The sequence below is a fragment of the Myotis yumanensis genome, unplaced genomic scaffold (genome assembly GCF_028538775.1).
Source record: "Myotis yumanensis isolate MYYU_CA2020_CCGP unplaced genomic scaffold, mMyoYum1.0.hap1 SCAF_7, whole genome shotgun sequence".
NCBI classification, from domain to species: Eukaryota; Metazoa; Chordata; class Mammalia; order Chiroptera; family Vespertilionidae; genus Myotis; species Myotis yumanensis.
In genome coordinates, this window is record NW_027223758.1 from 2,824,186 (window position 1) to 2,844,449 (window position 20,264).

The 20,264-nt window shown below is 50.1% G+C and overlaps 2 protein-coding genes and 1 pseudogene across 4 annotated transcripts in view; 2 read left to right on the plus strand and 1 right to left on the minus strand.

Annotated features, from left to right (window-relative positions):
• The first annotated feature begins 145 nt into the window (after positions 1 to 145).
• On the plus strand, positions 146 to 2,032 carry LOC139014330 (homeobox protein NANOG-like; annotated as a pseudogene).
• Positions 2,033 to 7,734: 5,702 nt separating this feature from the next.
• Positions 7,735 to 14,026, minus strand: GID8 (GID complex subunit 8 homolog). 2 transcript variants are annotated; one of them, XM_070419634.1, is made up of 5 exons: positions 13,851 to 14,026; positions 11,116 to 11,245; positions 9,983 to 10,179; positions 9,480 to 9,677; positions 7,735 to 8,532 (listed from the first exon to the last, which is right to left on the minus strand). In XM_070419634.1, exons 2-5 carry the CDS (start codon positions 11,231 to 11,233, stop codon positions 8,359 to 8,361), a joined length of 687 nt encoding a protein of 228 aa, XP_070275735.1. In that variant the 5' UTR covers positions 11,234 to 11,245; positions 13,851 to 14,026; the 3' UTR covers positions 7,735 to 8,358. The 2 variants fall into 2 exon arrangements, with proteins under 2 accessions (XP_070275735.1, XP_070275736.1); XM_070419635.1 differs by lacking the exon at positions 13,851 to 14,026 and adding an exon at positions 13,234 to 13,687.
• Positions 14,027 to 14,147: 121 nt separating this feature from the next.
• Positions 14,148 to 20,264, plus strand: part of DIDO1 (death inducer-obliterator 1) — a 50,503-nt gene continuing 44,386 nt past the window's right edge. The window contains exon 1 of one of the 2 annotated variants that reach the window (XM_070419628.1): positions 14,148 to 14,303. The gene's annotated coding sequence lies outside the window, so the exon portion shown is untranslated. The remainder of the gene's footprint in view (positions 14,304 to 20,264) is intronic. The other variant, XM_070419629.1, reaches the window with a different exon arrangement.

Here is a 20,264-nt window from a genome sequence, read left to right on the forward strand (position 1 = left end):
TCCAGGGCCACAACCTGGAGCTTTTTGTAAAATTCAGACTCAGCAGACCAGAGCCTGTATCTCCCCCATGCCCCCCCCCCCCCCACACACGTCACTTCTGCCCCCTGTGCAGCCCAACGGGCACAGTACCTCCTGAAGGTAACATATGACATTTCTCTACACTGTGGACAGGTAAAAGGAAGCAGTAAAGAATTGGCTCCAGCCCTGACCGGTTTGGCTCAGTGGATAGAGCGTCAGCTTGCAGACTCAAGGGTCCCAGGTTTGATTCCGATCAAGGGCATGTACCTTGGTTGCGGGCACATCCCCAGGAGGCAGCTGATCGATGTTTCTAACTCTCTATCCCTCTCCCTTCCTCTTTGTAAAAAAATCAATAAAATAGATTAAAAAAAAAAAAAAGAATTGGCTCCAGACACAATTTGAGTGAACCAAGGGGGCACCCTGCTTTCGAGCTGAGAAGATCAAGAACAGAACTGTGTACAATTTCACCAGCAACCAGAAAGACAAAGTTTATGGTGAGACATGGTGAGTGTGATACGGGTCCTCCACAAGGGAGTCATGGAGGCCTGCTGCAGCTCATTCTGAGAGCTGGCGAGGCATTGCTTCCTGACTGTTCCAATCACTGCTGTTCGACACTTGTTTCATCCCAAGAATATGACTGCAATGCGAGATTGAAGACGCGTCACTTCCCGAGTGTGGCCAGGCAGGTCCTGCACCGTCCCTCACCCTACTTCCTCCCAAGTCCTCCTGCCCTGGCGTGGGAACCTGGGAATCCTCACTGGCTGTGTGCTTGCTTCACTTTCTTTTTAAATTTGTTTAAAATATATTTTTGTTGGTTTCAGAGAAGAAGGGAGAGAGATAGAAACATCAATGATGAGAGAGAATCATTGATCGGCTGCCTCCTATTGGAGATCGAGCCTGAAACCTGGGCCTGTGCCCTTGACCAGAATCGAACCCCGGACCCTTCGGTCTGCAGGTCGACACTCTATCCACTGAGCCAAACAAGCCAAGGGACTTGCTTCTCTTTCAAAAGCCAGTTAGGGATTTTTTTTTTTTTTTCAAAATTGACTAGTTGGGTCCTATCACTGCATTTCCTCCCATCTTTTTGATACTTTTACATCTGGAGATTTTCATATTTCTCTAAGATCTTCTAGCTAAATACTTAAGCCTGGGTCTTTCTTACAATCTCTCTCTTTGGTGTTTTTTTCTCTCTCCTTCAACTCAGCAACAAGAGTGTGGATTTGGCTTATCCCCAAAGCCTGCCCTGCTCCGAATCATCCAAATCTAGGGAGCCTTCACCAGTGCCTGAGATTTATGAGCCTGAAGAAAACTCTGCATCCTTGCAAATGTCATCTGCTGAGACACTCCACACAGAGACTGCAGTCTCTTCTCTTCCTTCCTCCATGGACCAGCTTATTCAGACCAGCCCTGATTCTCCCACCAGTCCCAGCGCAACACTACCCACCTCTGTACAGAATAGGACAGGGAAGGAGGAGAAAGCCCAGGTCAAGAAACAGAAGATCCGAACCGTCTGCTCACAGACCCAGCTCTGTGTACTCAATGAGAGATTTCAGACAGAAACATCTCAGCCTCCAGCAGAGGCAAGAACTTTCCAACATCCCGGACCTTAGCTACAGAGTAAGACCTGGTTCCAGAACCGGAGAACGAAATGTAGGAGGTGGCAGAAATACAACTGGCCAAAGAATAGCCACCGTGTGACCCCGTGAGCTCAGCAACTACAGACTACCCGGGCCTCTCCTCCTGCCACCGGGGATGCCTGGCGAACGCTTCTGGAAACCGATCCGTGTGGAGCAGCCATTCCTAGAACAGCCCGTCTTGGAACTGCCCTGCCTGGAACGGTCAGACCTGGTGTCCCCAGGCCTGGAACAACCAATTCCTTAGTTATGGAGAGGAAGCCCTGCAGCCCCAGATCCAGTTCCGGCAAAATCCTGTCAGTGATTTGGAGGCCTCCTTGGAAATTGCTGGGGAAATCTATGATGCAATACTACAAGCCCCTAAATATTATGGTGCCTAGCAATCCGCGGGTTCATTCCCAGATTATTCCATGAGCATATCGCCTGAGTTTACGAACATATAGCCATGAACAGAGTGTGATGATGGGTATATTACTCAATCTCAGTTTGGGCAGTGGCTGTATTACCTCTCCTAGGATTTTTCTATGTATCTCTGCCTTGATGTGCTGCTTCTCATTATGCCTTCTGTGCCAATTTGGAGGGTGGGGGTCGGGTATGATTGGAGTCTAAGTAAAGAGACTTTGTAGTCTTCCTGCTGTTAGACAAATGATAAAAGATGCCTCTGGCTATAGATAATTAGATATAATCCTAGATCTAGTATTTGGATAACTCTAGAGCTAGAATCTTAACCTCAAAAATAGAAAGTAAAAGTACAAAGGTGTGTGATAAAGGATTACTCATGTTTTCTGGGATTGGGAGGCTTGTTAAAATCCTCAATTCAGGTGAATGGTTAAGCTAGAATATGCTTCACTGATTTCCTCTGCCCCTTTTGCTGTTTTACTACAATCTTTAATTTGTTTATTACTCAAGTATTTGTAGATGTTTTTTGTATTTTGCTGTCATGACAATAGTACCAGTTTGGCTGGTTGGTTTATAAGTTTACATACAAATAAATAAAACATCTATTTTACCATTAAAAAAAAAAAAAGCCAGTTGGGAAAATGACTATCAGACGCTGTGGTCTGTGGACAGAAAACCTTGCTTATGTGAGCAAATCCTGCTGACGTGCCTGCAGAGTGAGACATCACAGCCAGGCGGTGACGCAGCGACCGGCAGAGGCTGTCACTTCCCCCGGCGACTAGTTCCTGTGGGACACAGAGGGGAGGCTCTCCCGCGCTCTGTACTAGTTCCGCAAGCTGTGCGTCTGGGCGTCTGTCCTCCACAGCGCCCGCTCCAGCCAGGGCCCTCACTTCTGCACTTCCCTAGAAGGCACTGGAAGTGGTCACCCTAGGGTTTTTTAAAATACATTTTTATTGATTGTAGAGAGGAAGGGAAAGGGAGAGAGAAACATCAATGAGAGAGAATCATGGATCAGCTGTCTCCAGCATGACCCCCACTGGGGATCAAGCCCATAACCCGAGCATGTGCCCTTGATGGGAACTGAACCTGGGACCCTTCAGTCCGCAGGCCGATGCTCTATCCACTGAGCCAAACCGGCCAGGGCCACCCTAGGTTTTTTCAGGCGTCCACAGCTGCCTTCACCTGGGAAGGTGCAGTTGACCCCAGGGGACATGGGCATGAGCACCACAATGAGAAGGTCCTGGGACTGGCTGCAGCCACCCTGATATTTAAATGTTTGGAAATTTCATAAGTAAAAAACTTACTTGGGATATTCCAATTCAGCTTAAAATTATGCAGTGGGCTAGCCAAACAGTTCTTCTTCCTTCACAAAAATGAAACTTATGATAAGTGTCAGAACTCTAGAGAACAGAGGACAGGTTCCAAACAAGACACACAGACATGCACAGACGAGACACACAGACGAGACACATACAGACACCCACAGACAGACACACACGAACAAACACACAGATACACACAGATGAGACAGATACAGGGCTGCTCCGAGTGGGGACAGAGCAGCAGCCAAACAGAAAGGCTGTGAAACTCCACTTTCCTCCCAGACTTCCCACCACGTCTCACTAGATCAGACTGCACTTAATTCTTATTAATAGTAGAATAACTTTATGAAAGAAAGCTTTCGAATGACCACTCTGAGAAAAACGTAAAAAAATTTTACTACAAAATTGATGAGGCAGTAAAAGCAACCTATTCTGCATTTTTCAAAAGGTGCTGGGCATCACCCGGCCAGTGTGGCTCAGTGGTTAAGTGTCAACCTATGAACCAGGAAGTCATGGTTTGATTCCTGGTCAGGGCACATGCCCAGGTTGCAGACTCCCAGTGGGAGGTGTGCAGGAGGCAGTCGATTGATGATTCCTATCATTGATGTTTCTCTCTCTCCTTCTCCCTTCCTCTCTGAAATCAAGAAAAATATTTATTTTGAAAAAGTTTTTTTAAAAATGGTGCTGGGTGTGGACATGCCTGCAGAAACAAAATGGAACTTCAGAATCACATGTAGAGTGCCACGGAAGGTGACGGATTATCCAGTTTACATGACAAACGCGACAGCACAATCTGAGTTTATGGGTAATTACTACGGTCAGGACTTCCATTGCCCACACCTTGGCCCTCACACACAAAGACACCGTCAGATTTAACGATGTAGTAACTGCGCACGTGAGCGATCTTATACAGCATACACTAATAAGAAAAGGTGGTGAAAACAGAATCCAGGGAGAGAAACCAAGATGGCGGCATAGGTAAACACCGGAAATTGCTGCCTCCCACAACAACTTCAAAAATACAACGAAAAGACAAAACGGACATCATCCAGAACTACAGAAAGGCTGGCTGAGTGGAAATTCTACAACTAGAAGGAAAGAGAAAAGCACACTGAGACTCAGAGGAGTTGCGGAAGTGCAGAGGTACGGAGGCTCGAGCGCGCGTGGAAAGGGGCTGGTACCTGAGGACGCGGCTGTCTTTTTGAATCCGGAGGGAGTCTCAAGCTCCCGACTGCTCTGAACTGCGGTTCCGGGAAGTCTCTGGGGACCCAGAGCTCATACGGGGAGAAACTGGACTGTCTGGCAGCAGGCAGAACTCGGAACTTGAGGGTGGCTTTCCCTCAGAGGTGCTTGCAGTGATTATCGGGACACTGAGACACAGGGTCCCTTAGGGCAGGGCTGAGGATCAGCCATAGCTGCTTGCTCGGCCCTGTTGATCCCCTGAGACCCCGCCCCACCCAAGCTGTGCACAGAGGCTTCTGCATATGAATGCCCTGGCCCTTTGCAATCTGAAAAATACCTAACAAATTGCAGCTGGGCCAGACAGACCCAGAACTTCCAAGAGAAGGCCCAAGGCCCCACAGCAGCTTGCATTGCTTCACAGCTGGGCCTCATCTGGGCACCTCCAAACCCCCAAAAAGGAAGGGGAATCTGCAAATCTCTTCATAGCTTCTGCTGGGTAGCCTCAGGCAGAGGCTAGATTAGCACCTCCTTAGATCCAAGAGCCAGTGTACCCAGTGGTCAGAGTGGGACCATCCAGATTACAACTCCTCAGATCCATAAGGGACACATTCAGAGGGCAGACTCAGTGAGCACCAAAGCCCCACTGAAGCAAGTCTTGCCCCAGAAGGATGTCTTCAGCACAGAAGTTCTCCCACTGCAGACACAGCTGATTCTCACTGCCAATTGGCCTGGAGGTCAATCCCTCCCAGTGATACCTACAACAATCAAGGCATAACTAAAACAAGACTGTGCACAAAGCCCACAAGGGGGTGCACCAAGAGTGTCCACCTCAGGTAACTGGGGAGGCTGAGCCACTGGGCCCTATAGGACACCTAGCACACAAAGCCACTCTATCAACACAGGGAAGCATACAAAATGCGAGACAAAGAAACAGGTCACAAATGACAGAAATGGAGGAAAGCAAACGACTGGATATAGAGTTCAAAACCAGGTTTATAAGGTTTTTCAAGAATTTTCTGGAAACCACCGAGAAATTTAGTGAGACCCTGGAGGATATGAAAAAAGACCAACTAGAAATTAAGCATACACTGACTGAAATAAAGAATGATATACAGAGATCCAACAGCAGACAAGAGGATCCCAAGAATCAAGTCAAAGATTTGAAATACGAAGAAACAAAAAATACCCAACCGAAAAAGCAAAAAGAATCCAAAAATATGAAGTGTAAGGAGCCTTCTGGGACAACTTCAAGCGTACCAACATCAGAATTATAGGGGTGCCAGAAGAAGAGAGAGGGCAAGATATTGAAAACCTATTTGAAGAAATAATGACAGAAAACTTCCCCTACCTGGTGAAAGAAATAGACTTACAAGTCCAGGAAGCGCAGAGAACCCCAAACAAAAGGAATCCAAAGAGGACCACACCAAGACATCATCATTCAAATGCCAAGAGCAAAAGACAAAGAGAGAATCTTAAAAGCAGCAAGAGAAAAAAAGTCAGTTACCTACAAGGGAGTACCCATACGACTGTCAGCTGATTTCTCAACAGAAACCATGCAGGCCAAAAGAGAGTGGCAAGAAATACTCAAAGTGATGAATAGCAAGAACCTACAACCAAGATTACTTTATCCAGCAAAGCTATCATTCAGAATTGAAGGTCAGATAAAGAGCTTCACAGATAAGAAAAAGCTAAAGGAGTTCATCACCACCAAACCAGCATTACATGAAATGCTGAAAGGTATTCTTTAAGAAGAGGAAGAAAAAGGAACTCTTACCATTTGCCACAGCATGGATGGAACTAGAGAGCATTATGCTAAGTGAAATAAGCCAGTCAGAGAAGGATAAATACCACATGATCTCACTCATTTGTGGAATATAATGAACAACATAAACTGATGAACACGGACTGATCCAGAGACAGAGAGGCATTGATTAGACTGTCGGGCCTTGGAGGGAAGGTAGGGGAGGGTGGGGGTAAGGGGGAAAGATCAACCAAAGGACTTACATGCACGCATATAGGTCTAACCAATGGACACGGACAACAGGGGGGTGAGGGCATGAGCGGGGGGGGTGGGGGGGGGGACGGGGTAGGGGGTACCGTGGGGGATAAGGACACATATGTAATATCTTAATCAATAAAAAATATATTAAAAAAAAAAAAAGGTGGTGAAGCCCTAACCAGTTTGGCTCAGTGGATAGAGCATCAGCCTGCACAGTGAAGGATCCCAGGTTCGATTCCAATCAAGGGCATGTAGTTGCTGGCACATCCCCAGTAGGAGGCAGCTGATCAATGTTTCTCTCTCATGGTTGTTTCTAACTCTCTATCCCTCTCCCTTCCTCTCTGTAAAAAAATCAATAAAATAAATATTGAAAAAAAAAAGGTGAAGACTATGCTGCGTTATTGGTGCATCTCTAAAAATGTAGTTTCATCTCCATCTCTCTCCTAGCATTTGTCTTCTAGCTTCTGCTATAGTTAAGTATCAATGACCTGAATGTGAAACCCTCTCTGCTCACTTTTTTTTGTCCTCCAACCTCAGAAGAAATGACCCAAGGTCACACCTAAGGTGACAACTGAAGCGGTCAGAGTGGAAACGTCACGGGTGGCATGTGGGTGAGGCAGAGGCTAGGACGTCCATGGTGACTGTGCATTTGACCTCCGTGTCTGTGACTGACTTACAGAACCACCAGGATGCCGACACTGCCCACTGCTCTACCCACTGGGGACCTCAGCCTGTCGGGGAAGCTGTTTGTTCCGAATCCCATGGCACTCACGTGTCCCCAACTACACACACTGCCACTTCCAAGCTCTCCACCCCTGGGCAGAAGACAAACGTGAGCACAGAACTGAGAAGCCTACAGAACCAGCTGGTGTGAGCCGATGAAACCATGAGGCTGAAGTGCGAGACCTCCAGCCAGCAGCATGCCCCAGCCGAAGCCTCCACCTTGTCAGGGCACGGTGTCCCCCTCACAGTGCTGGGCAAGTGGCCCTCCAGCTGCAGGACCAGATGAAAGCATTGCCATCACCGAGCCCTGAAAACAAAAGGTTTGTTTGCAATGATGATTAAAACTTTTTTAGAGGCATTCTGGTCATTCTTGAAATCAAAGCATAACCTTTATTTTCAATAGAACTGCGCAGAAGAGATGGTTTGTTAATCCACCAGGAAAGAGTCTCTGACCACAGACAGCACCAAAATATATATTTGAAAAATTAAAAAACACACAGCCCACCCGTCACACACACGTGTCCCCCAAAGCCACATAACCCAGACCGAAGGGAAAACAAACCAAACTCGATGCCCTCACACACAAGAAGTCTTTGAGTTAGGGTTTACAAGTTTATATAGTCTTTGTCATGAAAAAACAAACAAAGGCCAGGTGAAAGGGCAACTTGTACGCGGAGACAGGAGAATGAAGAACGCGTGTCGTCTGCCCACAAGCTCTCAGAAAGCAGGACAATGACCAGTGCTTCCCGTAGACTCTGGGGGGCCTGGAGGGTCACTGGTGTCCGTAACAGGACAGTGCAGTGGCCAGGGAACCCTTCAGGAGCAGGACACCTCAAGCGCCAGGGGCCACTGCCACTACCTTCAGGATGTGCCGCATGCGGTCGGCACCAGGCTTCCGAAGACAAGGTGTCATTCACTGCAAGCTTTCCAGCGCTCAAAAGGGCCATTATTCCTTTAAAAAAGGTGCTGGGCTCCCCAAAAGTAAAGGGGGGACAAGAGTTTCTACTGCAGTAAAAATCTCCCAGTCAAGCCGGACATTCCAGCGAGTCCGTGTGATGACACACGGGGTCCCCACACAGGTCTACTTGGGCTCCTCGATGACGCCTTTACTGAGATCTGTCATTTTGGGGTACTTTACTTTCTTCTGGTCCAGCTCATTCTGAGCCCAAAGGAGCAATTTCAGTAACTTGGCCAGTTTGGGTGTTGACTCCCGGTTCTCATAATCCAGGACAGCCTGGTTCACTTCACTCCACACCTGGAAAAGACACGTCCAATCAGCCAGCCACACGCAGGCAGCCAGAGAGTGTGTTACAGCACGCATTTTACCCATCTGCAGAGGCCTATAACCACTGACACACAGGAGGCCCTCTGCATGACACACACACACATTCCTGCCCACAGGGAGCTCACAGTCCAGCTGGCAAATGTCACACCGGGCCTAGATGGCAGTTCAGTGCCATGAGCCGGCCTGGAGGGAACTGCAAAAGAGGAAGGAGCAGGCAGGGGTGACAAGCTCCATCCTCAAAACCTCAGGGAGCCTGCTGTGGCCTGAAGGACAGTGGAGGGGCCATGGGAGGACAGGCAGCTGTGCTTGGGGCAACGACTGACGAAATGTTGGCTAGAATACAGAACCAGCAGTGAGGACAGGAAGCTTCAGAAACAAGTCTGGGATTTTAAATAAAAAATACTTAGGACCCCTATTTGTAAGAGGCTCCAAATACACAGGAGGACGGCTAAGATAAATGAGAAAAACCAGCAGAGCTTGGATACAGCTGACCCTTGAACACCACCATACGTGGATTTTTCAATAAGCACAGTTGGCCCTCCATACCCAAAGGTGGGTTATGCCTCCACTATTGGGATCCGTGGAGGTGAGGGGCAGCTGCATGCACTATCACACCATTTTATACAAGGGACTTGTGCCTCCAGAGATTCTGGTACCCACTGGGGGTGTGTGTCCTGAAACTAACCCTGCCGTAGTTATGGAGGAACGACTGTAGTTAGGTTCCATAGGAGTCAAAGTCATACATGTGCCCAGAAACCCCACATAGTTCAGGGTTGCTGTGCTGCTGGGTAAGGTCACAGCACGCTGCGCATAGCTCCACACGATGAAGAACAGAACACCAGGAAGAACTGGTGCTATCATACCAGTGCCACACGCACAGCATGATGTGTCCCTCACTCAGTCACCCCATTCTATACCTTCTGCCTCTGCATCATATTCAGAAGATCTCCAAAGGGCGAGTCCTCGGGATTATCGAAGGCCAGCAGGGCCAGCGTGCGCTCCATCTCTGTCAGGCACTCCCTGCTCTCCTCCCCCTGCTCCGCCAGCTGCGTCTGCGCGAACTCCAGCGCCGCCTCGGTCTCCCGCTGGCGGATCAGCTCGATCAGGTGCTGTTGCTAGTCAGGGGCCAAGGCGCACAGACTTACACACTGCACCTGGGCCAGCAGCCCCTAGCGGCACCAGGCTACTCTCTAGTCAAAAGGACAACTTAAAGGACACTTTTCTAGCAACTATGTTATTAAATTTGCATTTTAAAATCAAGAAAACACTTCTGAAATAGATAACACAACAGCTAACTCAAACCCCTTCCCCACGTAAATTAAACGATGTTCTATTAACACAGATTCACCCGACACTTCTGAATCATCACAAGTCACCTATCAGGGGTCCACAGAGCAGACAACTTTCAACCAAAACTCACCTGCAGGTGGAAGTAAAGGTAGCGGTTGGTGTCCAGCAGTTCTGGGTGGAGGCTGTTGATCAAGGCGATTGCCTCCTGAATCTGCCCCTTTAGGATCATCTCACGGATTTTGATCCGCTCATCAAGGGTTTCTAGATCCACACTAGGCTCAATCCCGGACTCCATTCGAAACTTCTCTGCAGCTTCCTTAAAGCCCTCTGGAAATGAAAACTGGCCTCACTGCTCAGAAAGTCAGCAAGACATTAAACACAAAGCCTCTTCATCGCTGTCTGCCCCATCGCCTCGAGTAAATCACCCCCACATGAACCGTACTTCCTCAGGGACTGGGTGTTAGTATCTTTGTGAATTCCTGGGTAGGCCTTGATATACAGAAAGTGAAGCCAGACATATTGGCGTGGGCTCCCTGAAGGAGGCTGCAACCCAGATCCAGTTGCAGAGCAGCTGCAGGTCTGTTCCAGGTGAGGCAGTAACTCACAGCCTCAAGGACCCGGCCCCTCCCTCCTCTCCACTGAGTCCACAGCCCCCCTCTGAAGCAGCCTGTTTGCCCTTCTCTATATACACACACAGCCACAAGCTCACGTTTCCTCCTCACCTGTCAAAAAGTCTCAGCAGAGGCCAGTGGGGAAGGGGCACTCAGAACTACCAGGAAGGAGACTCTTCCCTTGTGGAAACGTCTGGGCTCCCCACCAATGCAGAACCCCCTTTCCTTTCCACTATCACAGAGGACGGCATGTCAGCTACAGACCACTTGCTTCCCTCATGGTCTGCCCTCCCTGTCTCCCTTGAGTTGAGCACCTTCTAGAAACAGTGCGATATAATTTACCAGACTGGCCAGGGGAGATCACTCAGGCTCCAAATGTATTTTAGAACATTCTTAATGATCTTGATTAACTGCAAAAATGTCAAAAGCCAAAAAAATTGATTTTTGCCTCAGGTACTATTATTTCAGAGACAGGAATAATGACCTCCTAGCCCAGGGAGGACATCTTTAACGTGATAATATACAAATCTGGTATGCTCACACTGGGTTTTATAATGCCAGCACAAACCTAACTGCACACAGAACTTCAGTAGTAAACTCTGAGTGTGTACACAAAAGGGAGCATCTGTAGCATCCTGACTGCAGCTGTTACCTGTGACTAGGTAGTTCATGATGAGGCGATTCATGTCTGCTCGCTGCACGTGTAAGTTGTTGAGCTTTTCCATCCACTCATCTTTTGTGATTTCATCAGGTTTTTCTGTATAACTCATTCTGATTTATTTCTACAGGGGAAAAACATTTTAGGAATTGGTGAAGAATTCTCCAACAATTGTGATCGCTTCAGAAATAACACAGTGATATAGTAAGAAGCAATAGAGAGCGGGAAGATACTTTAACTCTGGAGAACAGCAATGCAAAGGGCCTCTGACCCCAGCACAGTGTTAGGGACCAGGAAGAAGACTTGGTGTTCAAAAGGCCGCTTTCATGAATGCAAGAAAGAGCCAGGGATCAAAGAACCAAGAGGTCATCTGAGGTGGGACTGAGCGAGGCTGAGGAGGGAGTTTAGATAGCGTCTCTCCGAAGTGCAAAGGGCAGCTGCCAGAGGTACGAGCCAAAGCATTACATATTACATCCACACTCAAGAGGAACTGGCAATCGACCACCAGACCAACAAAAACTAAGAAGTGACACCACCAGCATCACAAAGACCCAGCGTTGTCCCGAGCTCTCCCTGCTGCCAGAGCAGCGGCAGCTATGAAAAATGTGTCAGCCCTCATGAGGCCAAACACAAGTGCTCCTACAGCCCCAAGACTCTACACCCGCCACACCAGACTCGAAAACTCACCACCCTCACCAGACATGCAAGCCTGTCCACAGAAACACTGCTCCAGATGGCAGGAACACAGAAGCCATGCGCCACACGTCCAGCCAACAGCAGCATGGACCAGCAACTGTGTTCCCAGGACCACAACCCCAGGCTCCAAAGCCTTGGGCGGGTGTGTGAGGATCCAGAACTTTTCAGACCACACAAAACCTACAAGACGGTCTATACCAGGGGTCCTCAAACTTTTTAAACGGGGCCAGTTCACTGTCCCCCAGACCGTTGGAGGGCCGGACTATAGTTTAAAAAAAAACTATGAACAAATTCCTATGCACACTGCACATATCTTATTTTGAAGTAAAAAAACAAAACGGGAACAAATACAATATTTGTATTTGCATGTGGCCCGCGGGCCGTAGTTTGAGGATCCCTGGTCTACACTATATGACATGGTGCCCTCTTGGGTTTGGGGCGGCACCCCATTATCGCACATCATCTCTTCTGTGCAATGGGTGAGTATTAGTGCTGAGGGGAATATAGGCCATTCAACAGCCTCCACCTAGAAGAGGTTAAAAACAAAAGCAAGCACTTGGTTTTCAGAGCTATTTGGATTTAGTTTGCTGAGACGGGATTGTGAGCGAGGGCTCACATGGCAGAAGTTACCAAAGGGGTTGAAATGAATGAAGACAGCTACATGGGCTGCTCTTAGGAACGAGCTGATGAATATAGCAAAGTGCAGCAGAGGCCCACGTGTGGCAGACAGTTTAGTAAAGAACAAAAGCAAGGCAAACTGCATAACATGTGCTTTAGCAGTAAACACACATGAAATGGGAAATTGAGGAGGTGCCACCAAGAAGGGGGGGTGGACAGGTGCCCGCCCTGGGAGAACCACCTGGGCTTCTGAAGTGGGGGTGCCGCCACAGTCCACTTCCTTTTGATTTCTCGTCACTGACATACCCATTAGGAACACTGCTTTATAGACAGCAAAGTACATGCTCAATGCTTCGATACATTTTTAAAAATTTTAAGATAGCCAATGTGGAGTGGTGAGAGTTGAGCAGAAAGACCACTAAGGAGCCACCCAAACAAGAAGGACCAGGGGCAGATGTGCTGGGGACACCCGTGGGCCTTGCTGCTGGGACGACTGGAAGGCTGAAGCTGAGCCCCTGAAGGATGGCGCCACAGTGAGGAGGCGGGGCTGGGCCAGGAACAGGTTTGGGGAGCAGGGCCAGTTTGGGCTGCCGTCAGACATGCGGGTAGGCAGCTCCAGGAGGCACCTGGATTACAGGTCCTGAGCTCCGCGCTGGGAGCATTAATCAGGGAAACACTCGCCAGGAAGTAGGGACAGCAGATCACCCAGAGAGGCAGTGTGGGTAGGGAAGCAGAGGGACACAAGACAAAGTCCTGGCTCGTGGGAGATCCAACTCTCGGAGAGCACCGGAGACAAACCCGAGAGACGCTGTTCTTCACGCCACCCCTCGCGGACGCGGCCCACGGCGAAACTCAGATCAAACTCTCTCTCCCACTCGGGACAAAAAGACACCCGTCTCTGAGTTCTCAGGGGCCAACCACACCGCCGGCACCGCTCCCGGACGGCGAGAGAGACTTCCGACAGCGACCACTTCGGAGAAGTCAGCGGCCAAACTCCAGCAGACACAACGGAACAGTCCGGCTCCGACGGGGGCACTCGCTCCCCGAGCAGCAGGCTCCGTTCTCGCCGGTTCGGTGTCTGCAGGAAGCAGTTGTTATGAACATCGATCTCCTGGCAAAGACGCCAGTGCCGTGTCTCAGTATTCTGCTTCCGAACGCCAAGCCGCCCCGGCGGTATTCTCCCGGTAGGACCACAGCGCCGGGCAGCTTCGGCCGGAGCAACCGGCAGTTTGACTTGCAAATCCAGGGGGCGACGCCGCCGCCGCCCGAGAACAAGCCGCGACCTGAAACCTGCTCGGACCTGGGACCCCTGAAGACCCCGAGCAGGTCCGACCCCTCTCCAGCCCCCTTTTTGCCCCGCCGTGCTCCGCGGGGACGCTCGGCCCGACCGCCGGGGCCCACCAGGGCCATCTTACCGTGTGGATCCCGCCTCCCGCGCTGCGCAGTCTCCGCGGCCGCTCTGGGGGCCGGGCCGGCGGGGAGGGGCGGCGGCGAGGGGCAGGGGGAAGCGGAGGCGGGGGCTGCGACAGAGGCGGGGCGGGAACGAGAGAGCCGACGCACCGGCAGCCGTCCCCTCAGCCTCTTCCCGCGAGATCGCGCGATCGCGAGCCGGCAGCCAATCAAGTGCTCCCGCGACAGGGCGTGGCGCGGCGGCTTCCCGGAAACGCGGAACTACAGCTTCCGTCCTGGCGCTGAACGCTCTACTCGGCGCCCTAGCTCTACGGGTTGGCGCGAGAGTCAAAAGGCGTCGTCCGCCTCTGGGCAAAATGGCCGCTGTGCAGGCGTCGCTGTGGGAGTACTTCGCGGGAGGAATGCAGCCGCTAGACTGAGTCCGAGGCGAAGGTGCCAGCATCCCTTCCGTCGTTTGTGTGAGCCCGGAGGGCACGGGACGGGGGGGGCACAGGAGCCGGGGCCCCGCGCCGCCCCGAGTTGAGGTTCCTCCGGACCAGCCGCACAGGCCCGGGAGGAGCCGCCCGAGCGCGGCCAGCAGGAGCTCCCCGTTCCGTTGTGGGGTTCCCGGCCGTGTCGGGAGCGCGCACCAGCTCGCTCCAGATGCGGCGACGGGGTCCCAAGCGGCGCGGCGCGCACCTGGGGGACGCGGAGGCGCACGGACACCTTGGCCGGGGCTTGCGGGTCGCAGCCCGTCTGCTCTAGAAGAATGCCGGCTCCGAGCAGGGCCCGGCTTCCCCGTCGCGGGAGAGGGAGGTGGAGCGATGTCGAGCGCTTCGGGAAGGCAGCGGAGGCAGCCCCGTCGCGACCCTTTGAACCCGAGGGAGCCTTTTATTACTAGGTGGTTCTGTACGGCCGAGCTGAACCGAGACCCCGGGAGGCATGGGGGCTGGGGGGCGTGATCTGGTCACCCTCCCACTGTATCTTCACCTGCATGTATTTCCTGTTATGGATGATGCCACGAAGTCCCAAGGCACTGGTTATGTCATAAGTTTCTTTGCATGGGTAAGAGCAACAGTAATATTTTAATGTGTAACTCCTGCTGATGTAACGTAGACTGTGTCAGCATAGTGCCACCTAGAACAAATGGGGTGGCCTGGGGTCGGACGGCAGCCCTGCTGCAGACCCGCAGGGGCACAGGCGGCACCCCTGTGTGGCTCGAGTTGACTGTGTCCCTCAGACCTTCTGGTCGAGAGTTCGAAATACACAGACTGGTTTAGGAGTTGACCCTTTTTCTTTTTTCCAATTTAAGTTAATATGTATCATCAATACACACGTATGTATACATAAATGCACACAATATATATGTTCACGGCCACATCTGTAAATGCTTCAAGGGTTCTTTTTGCCTGGCCCAGATGTTGTAATCGGATGTTTGGCCAGAGGCGGCGCCACTGAATGAAGAAGGGACGTTTTTCAGTTAATGTCCACGTTTTCCTTTTTTTAAAAAAAACTTGCAAAATTTTGTTTTTGGCTTTTTTGACTTTGAAATCCTCTTACCTTCATGCTTTAAGTGCTTACTTTGTGTTGGAGGGAGAGGAATTTTGTGTCTGACAGGCTCCCAGGATTTCTCATTCCTCTGCACAACCATAAAAGGCAGTGGGCTGACCTTCCACCTTTATAGACAGAGTTGGGCGCTCTTGTTTTTCCTTGGGTTCCTACATTTTGGAAGCAGTTGGTTCAGTTCAGAGCTCAAAAATCTCCTGCTGTGGAAGGATGATTTATGGATGTTGATTTTGTTGAAATGCAGAGTAAGAACCTTTAGGGTATGCTTTCACAATCCCTAAGAGCTCAGCCTCTGTTGTTCTTGGTGTTTCCGTCCGAGACGCCTTTTTCATTTTCACCGTTTTGTTTTAGTGAGCCAGGCTAGAGCAGGAATGAATTTATACAATATTTCTATTCTGGACATATTTTTAAACACTCTCACTTTTTACTTACTTTCATTTTGGAAAAAGAACAATCTCACACTGTAGCCTGTACAATTGTAGCTGCCCCACTGCCCTTAGCCCCCTGAGGTCAGGCTCATGGCGAAGGCAGGCAGCTGCCTTGTCTGGGCGGCCACTCCTCACCCATGGAGGTTCCAGCTTTCCCTGCTGCTCCCCACCAGGTTCAGCGCAGAAGAGGTCTGTGGGCTTGGTTCTGGCTTCTCTGTTAGGCACTCCATCCGCCTGGGAGGCAAACTGCTGTGCTCTTAAACTGCTTTTCTGTTGGCGTCTGTGGACAACACTCATTTTCTTGGCTTTATTTGCTGTGTTCCTTTAGACTTAGAGATTGTTGAGATGAAACCTACCAGCAAGGGAATGCAGTTTTAATGCCTTGTACTTACTAAGATATTAATTTTTCCTGAAATTGACTTTATTTACATTGCACTGAACTCACCGGGAAACGTAGACATTTCAGAGTTACAGGGCCATCCAAAAGGTAGTGACCAGTGCTATTATATGTGCACAGCTCAACTTGTCTCAGTAGCAGAGCTAAGACGGGTCAGAGAGGCGAGAGGTAGAAATACTCCAGCTCTCTGGAGGGGCGGAGGAGCTGAGAACTCCCGATTTTCAGTGCCCTGACTTCTCCGCAGTCCTTGCACCTCGTTTAGATACTGGAATGACCCAGAGGCCATGTCCTGTTGCTTTCCTAATTAAGTCAGTCTCACAGTGTCTTCAGGTGACAACACCATCCCTGATGGAGCAGCAGCTAGTCAGTGCAGAGAAGTCCCTTAGGCCGCAGTGGTCGGCAAACTGCGGCTCGGGAGCCACATGCGGCTCTTTGGCCTCTTGAGTGTGGCTCTTCCACAAAATACCAACTTCTGCGCATGGGCCACGAAGTTTCAATCGCACTGTACATGCGCGCCCGCACATGGTATTTTGTGGAAGAGCCACACTCAAGGGGCCAAAGAGCTGCATGTGGCTCTCGAGCAGCAGTTTGCCGACCACTGCTTTAGGGTGAACACGTTACTGTCCTCCCACCCTCCTCCCTTTCCTAGTCTTTCATGGCTATTTCTTCTTTGTTTTGAAAGACAAAAGTTTGGTGCGGCTCTCATTTGCTCCTTTGAACATGTAGCACTGTCACACCCCACAGCTAACTTTCTATAGGTCTTCAATATTGGCCACAAAGTTTAACTATTACTCCTATCTTTTCCTTGCATTACTTGTTTTTTTGTTTTGTTTTTACGTGACTTACCTCGCACCCTCAGTTCTTGAGCACTCTGCTTCTGAGACAGTTGGTAGCCTGGGAACAGCACCCAGCACCTCTCCGGGTAGGGATTGGGGTGCAGTGGTGGGACTTGCCCTCCTGTGGACCGAGGTCTGGGTAGCAGTAGCAGCCCAGTGCTTTGTGCCCTTTTGCTTTGATTGTGAAACCTTACAGCTGTTAAACAAAAATTTAACTTCCACAGCTGAAGCCTTTCAAAAATAAAAGGTTTATTAGGCTATTAGTAGCAAAAAAAAAAAAAAAGGCAGCCAGTTTTGGGGTGCGGAGTCTAAACCACTTGTAGCCAGGCTAAGAGGGAAAGACAGACCCGCCCATCTGTCCGGGGTTTTGCTGCCAGCTTTGTACATTAGGTGGGTGAGAGCGATGTCAGCCTCTGATAGGATTTATGTTAGCTTTGAGCAGGGTGGGGAAGGGGGGTGGGGCTAGTTCTGGGTGGGCCCTCCTGGGATTAGCTGTCGCTGCAGATTGGGAAATTCATGTGCTAATCAGAGCGGGAGGCTCCTGGGGTTTGAGGTGGCTGGCTATTCTCTTTTTTGGGTAATCACAAAATAGCCACCTGGAAATTAATTCTCAATTCTCACAGGTATGGAAGCAGACTTTCGTTAGAGCTGGTCCATAGCTATAACTTAGCTGGCTTATATAAAATGTCAGAGTGGTAAAAATCAGGTTTTTAAAAAATAAAGTGATTGAAGCTTTTGTTAGCTATAAAAAATTACTAGATTTATCTGTTCCTAGGAATTTATTTATTTATTTATTTTAAATATATTTTATTGAATTTTTACAGAGAAGAAGGGAGAGGGATAGAGAGTTAGGAACATCAATGAAAGAGATCGATCAGCTGCCTCCTGCACAGCCCCCAGTAGGGATGTGCCCGCAACCCAGGTACATGCCCTTGACCGGAGTCGAACCTGGGACCCTTGAGTCCGCAGGCTGACGCTCTATCCACTGAGCCAAACCGGTTCGGCTCCTAGGAATTTATATTCTAGCCGCAGGGAATGGTGGGTATAACCTTTTCATTTTACATATTTTAATTCCACAAATGGTTAAGAGCACAGCCTCTGGGTATCAGGCACCCTGGGGCCCTGGAGTAGGGTGGGTGGGTTTATTGCCCTTTCCCTCCTCATGGTCCAGCCTGGGGCAGCCCAAGGACGACTGGGAAACATGGAAAACATGGAAGGGCCGTAGTTCTCCACTGAAATGTGCCACTGCTTTCACTCCAGTAAGCCTTGGGCCAGGGTGTGTGTGAGGTCCGAGCCTTTCAGCCCATGACCCCTGAGTCAAAGGGTACCGGCGGGTTTTCCCCAACTGCTGGTGGAGGTTAGGGAGGCCAAGGGAAGGGGTTCAAGGGGTCTGACCTTGGCCTCCCCCCCCCCCCCCCCCAGGTTGCTGGGCTGCTCCACGTCTCTGAATTCCAAATGAGAGTAACAATAAAACTATTTGTTGATGCCTCGCTCGCTTCGCTCGTTTTGAATTGTCCTTGGAAAGGGCCAGAACCTCGGAGAGGGGATTGGGGCTCTCAAGGTTGCACTTGATCCCGACGGTGTTCTGCTTTAGGGTTTTCATTTGAGACCAGGACCCTGCTTCCCAATGGGCTTTAATTCCGGGTGAGAAGAGGCTGAAAGCCAGGAAACGCTTTGTTGAAGGATTGATGAATTCCGGATCTTTTCTGTTCTGATAGACTTCCATGAGGTGTGGGGGTAGCAGGACCGGTCTACATGTATTGGTAATGCACTAATCATATTTTTTCCACCAAGACTCAAACCCCATTGAGGCATGGAAGCCTGTTAAGCTTCCTGTCCCCTCTGGCCCTCTGAGCCACTCCTGTTGCCAGTCCACAGGACTTGGGGGTTTTTGTTCTGCATTGGGGTTATCTAGGGAAGAATTTGAGACACTGGAGACTACTTTTAAATTTAGGTTAGTTATTAAAATAATTTTGTTAGGAGGAAGTATTCCTTCATTGGTAGAGTTCAACTAAAAAATACCCAATCTATATTCCAGAAATGCCTCTTTCACAGTGAGAAGCAGCTCCCTTGAGGAGGTGCAACAAGTGGGCTGGAATTACCTGAAGAGGTCAGAGGGGGAGAGCCTGACGCCTCCCACGGGAGGTGGCCCTCAGCCCCAGACCCAGTCAGCCTGCTGGGAGAGGACTAAGGCACAGCCCCGGCTGTGAGGGTCATCTCCAACTACAGTGGGGCTTCCCTCTGTCCCCATGGTCTCCCTTTCTGAAGTTCCTCAGGCTTCCTTGTCCACTCTCGGCCCTGTCCTTAGTGCCTTTCACCCCTCCAAGCACCTGGCCTTATATTGTACCCCAAAGTTAAAATCTCAACTTGCAGAAAAACATTGCTGCTGGTTTGTGGTTTTTTTTGTTCTTTCATTTAAGGATCCTTAACTAAAGAGGCTGAGCAGGCAAGGTTCCCCCATTCTAACTCCCATTTAGGGGCCCTTTGTAGGGACGTTCATGTGATCTTCCCCAGTTCCCCAGCATGCCAGCCCCATTTTACAGACAACTTGCCCAGGATCAATCACCATGCTTGTTCAAACCAGTTTAAACTCGATCTGTTTGGTCTCTAACCTTCCCACTACACCTACCTGGGGGCAAACCTGAAGACACAAGATGGAAGAGCAGAGAGCCCATCCCTGCAAGATTCCACAAGCAGAAACTAGCTGCATTGTAGAAGAAAACCGACAGGCCTTGTGGTCCTTAGAGATGTCTATTAAAAAGCACTCCTGATCCAGGCCCTGGTTCTGCACATGCAAGCATCTCGGAGACCTGGTAGTGTCAGAGGGCACCTTTCCACTTTTTGCCTAGGGGTTCTGGCTTCCAAGGAACGTGGAAGTGGGGCTGTAGGGGCAAGTGATGGGAACAGAGGTCAAGAAGTTACTGCCCTTGGGGCAAATGTCCAGTGTCCAAGGCAGCAGGAGTTCCTCTCTGAGGTCGACTGATTACTTGGGGACAGGCAGGTGCTGGGGTGTCACTAGTCAGCCCTAAGTGAAGAAAATCCACGTGGAGGGTTGCGCATCGGCCAGAGCCCTTTCCCTTTCTGTACAGTAACTGTCTTACCTTTCCCTCCAACCCTGTGGACAGGTGTGCCCAGGTTGCTTGTTTGCTTGCGTGCGTGGGCGGGCGGCTCGCTGTTCTCCTTGGCCCCCTGGGCTGCAGTCCAGGAGAAACT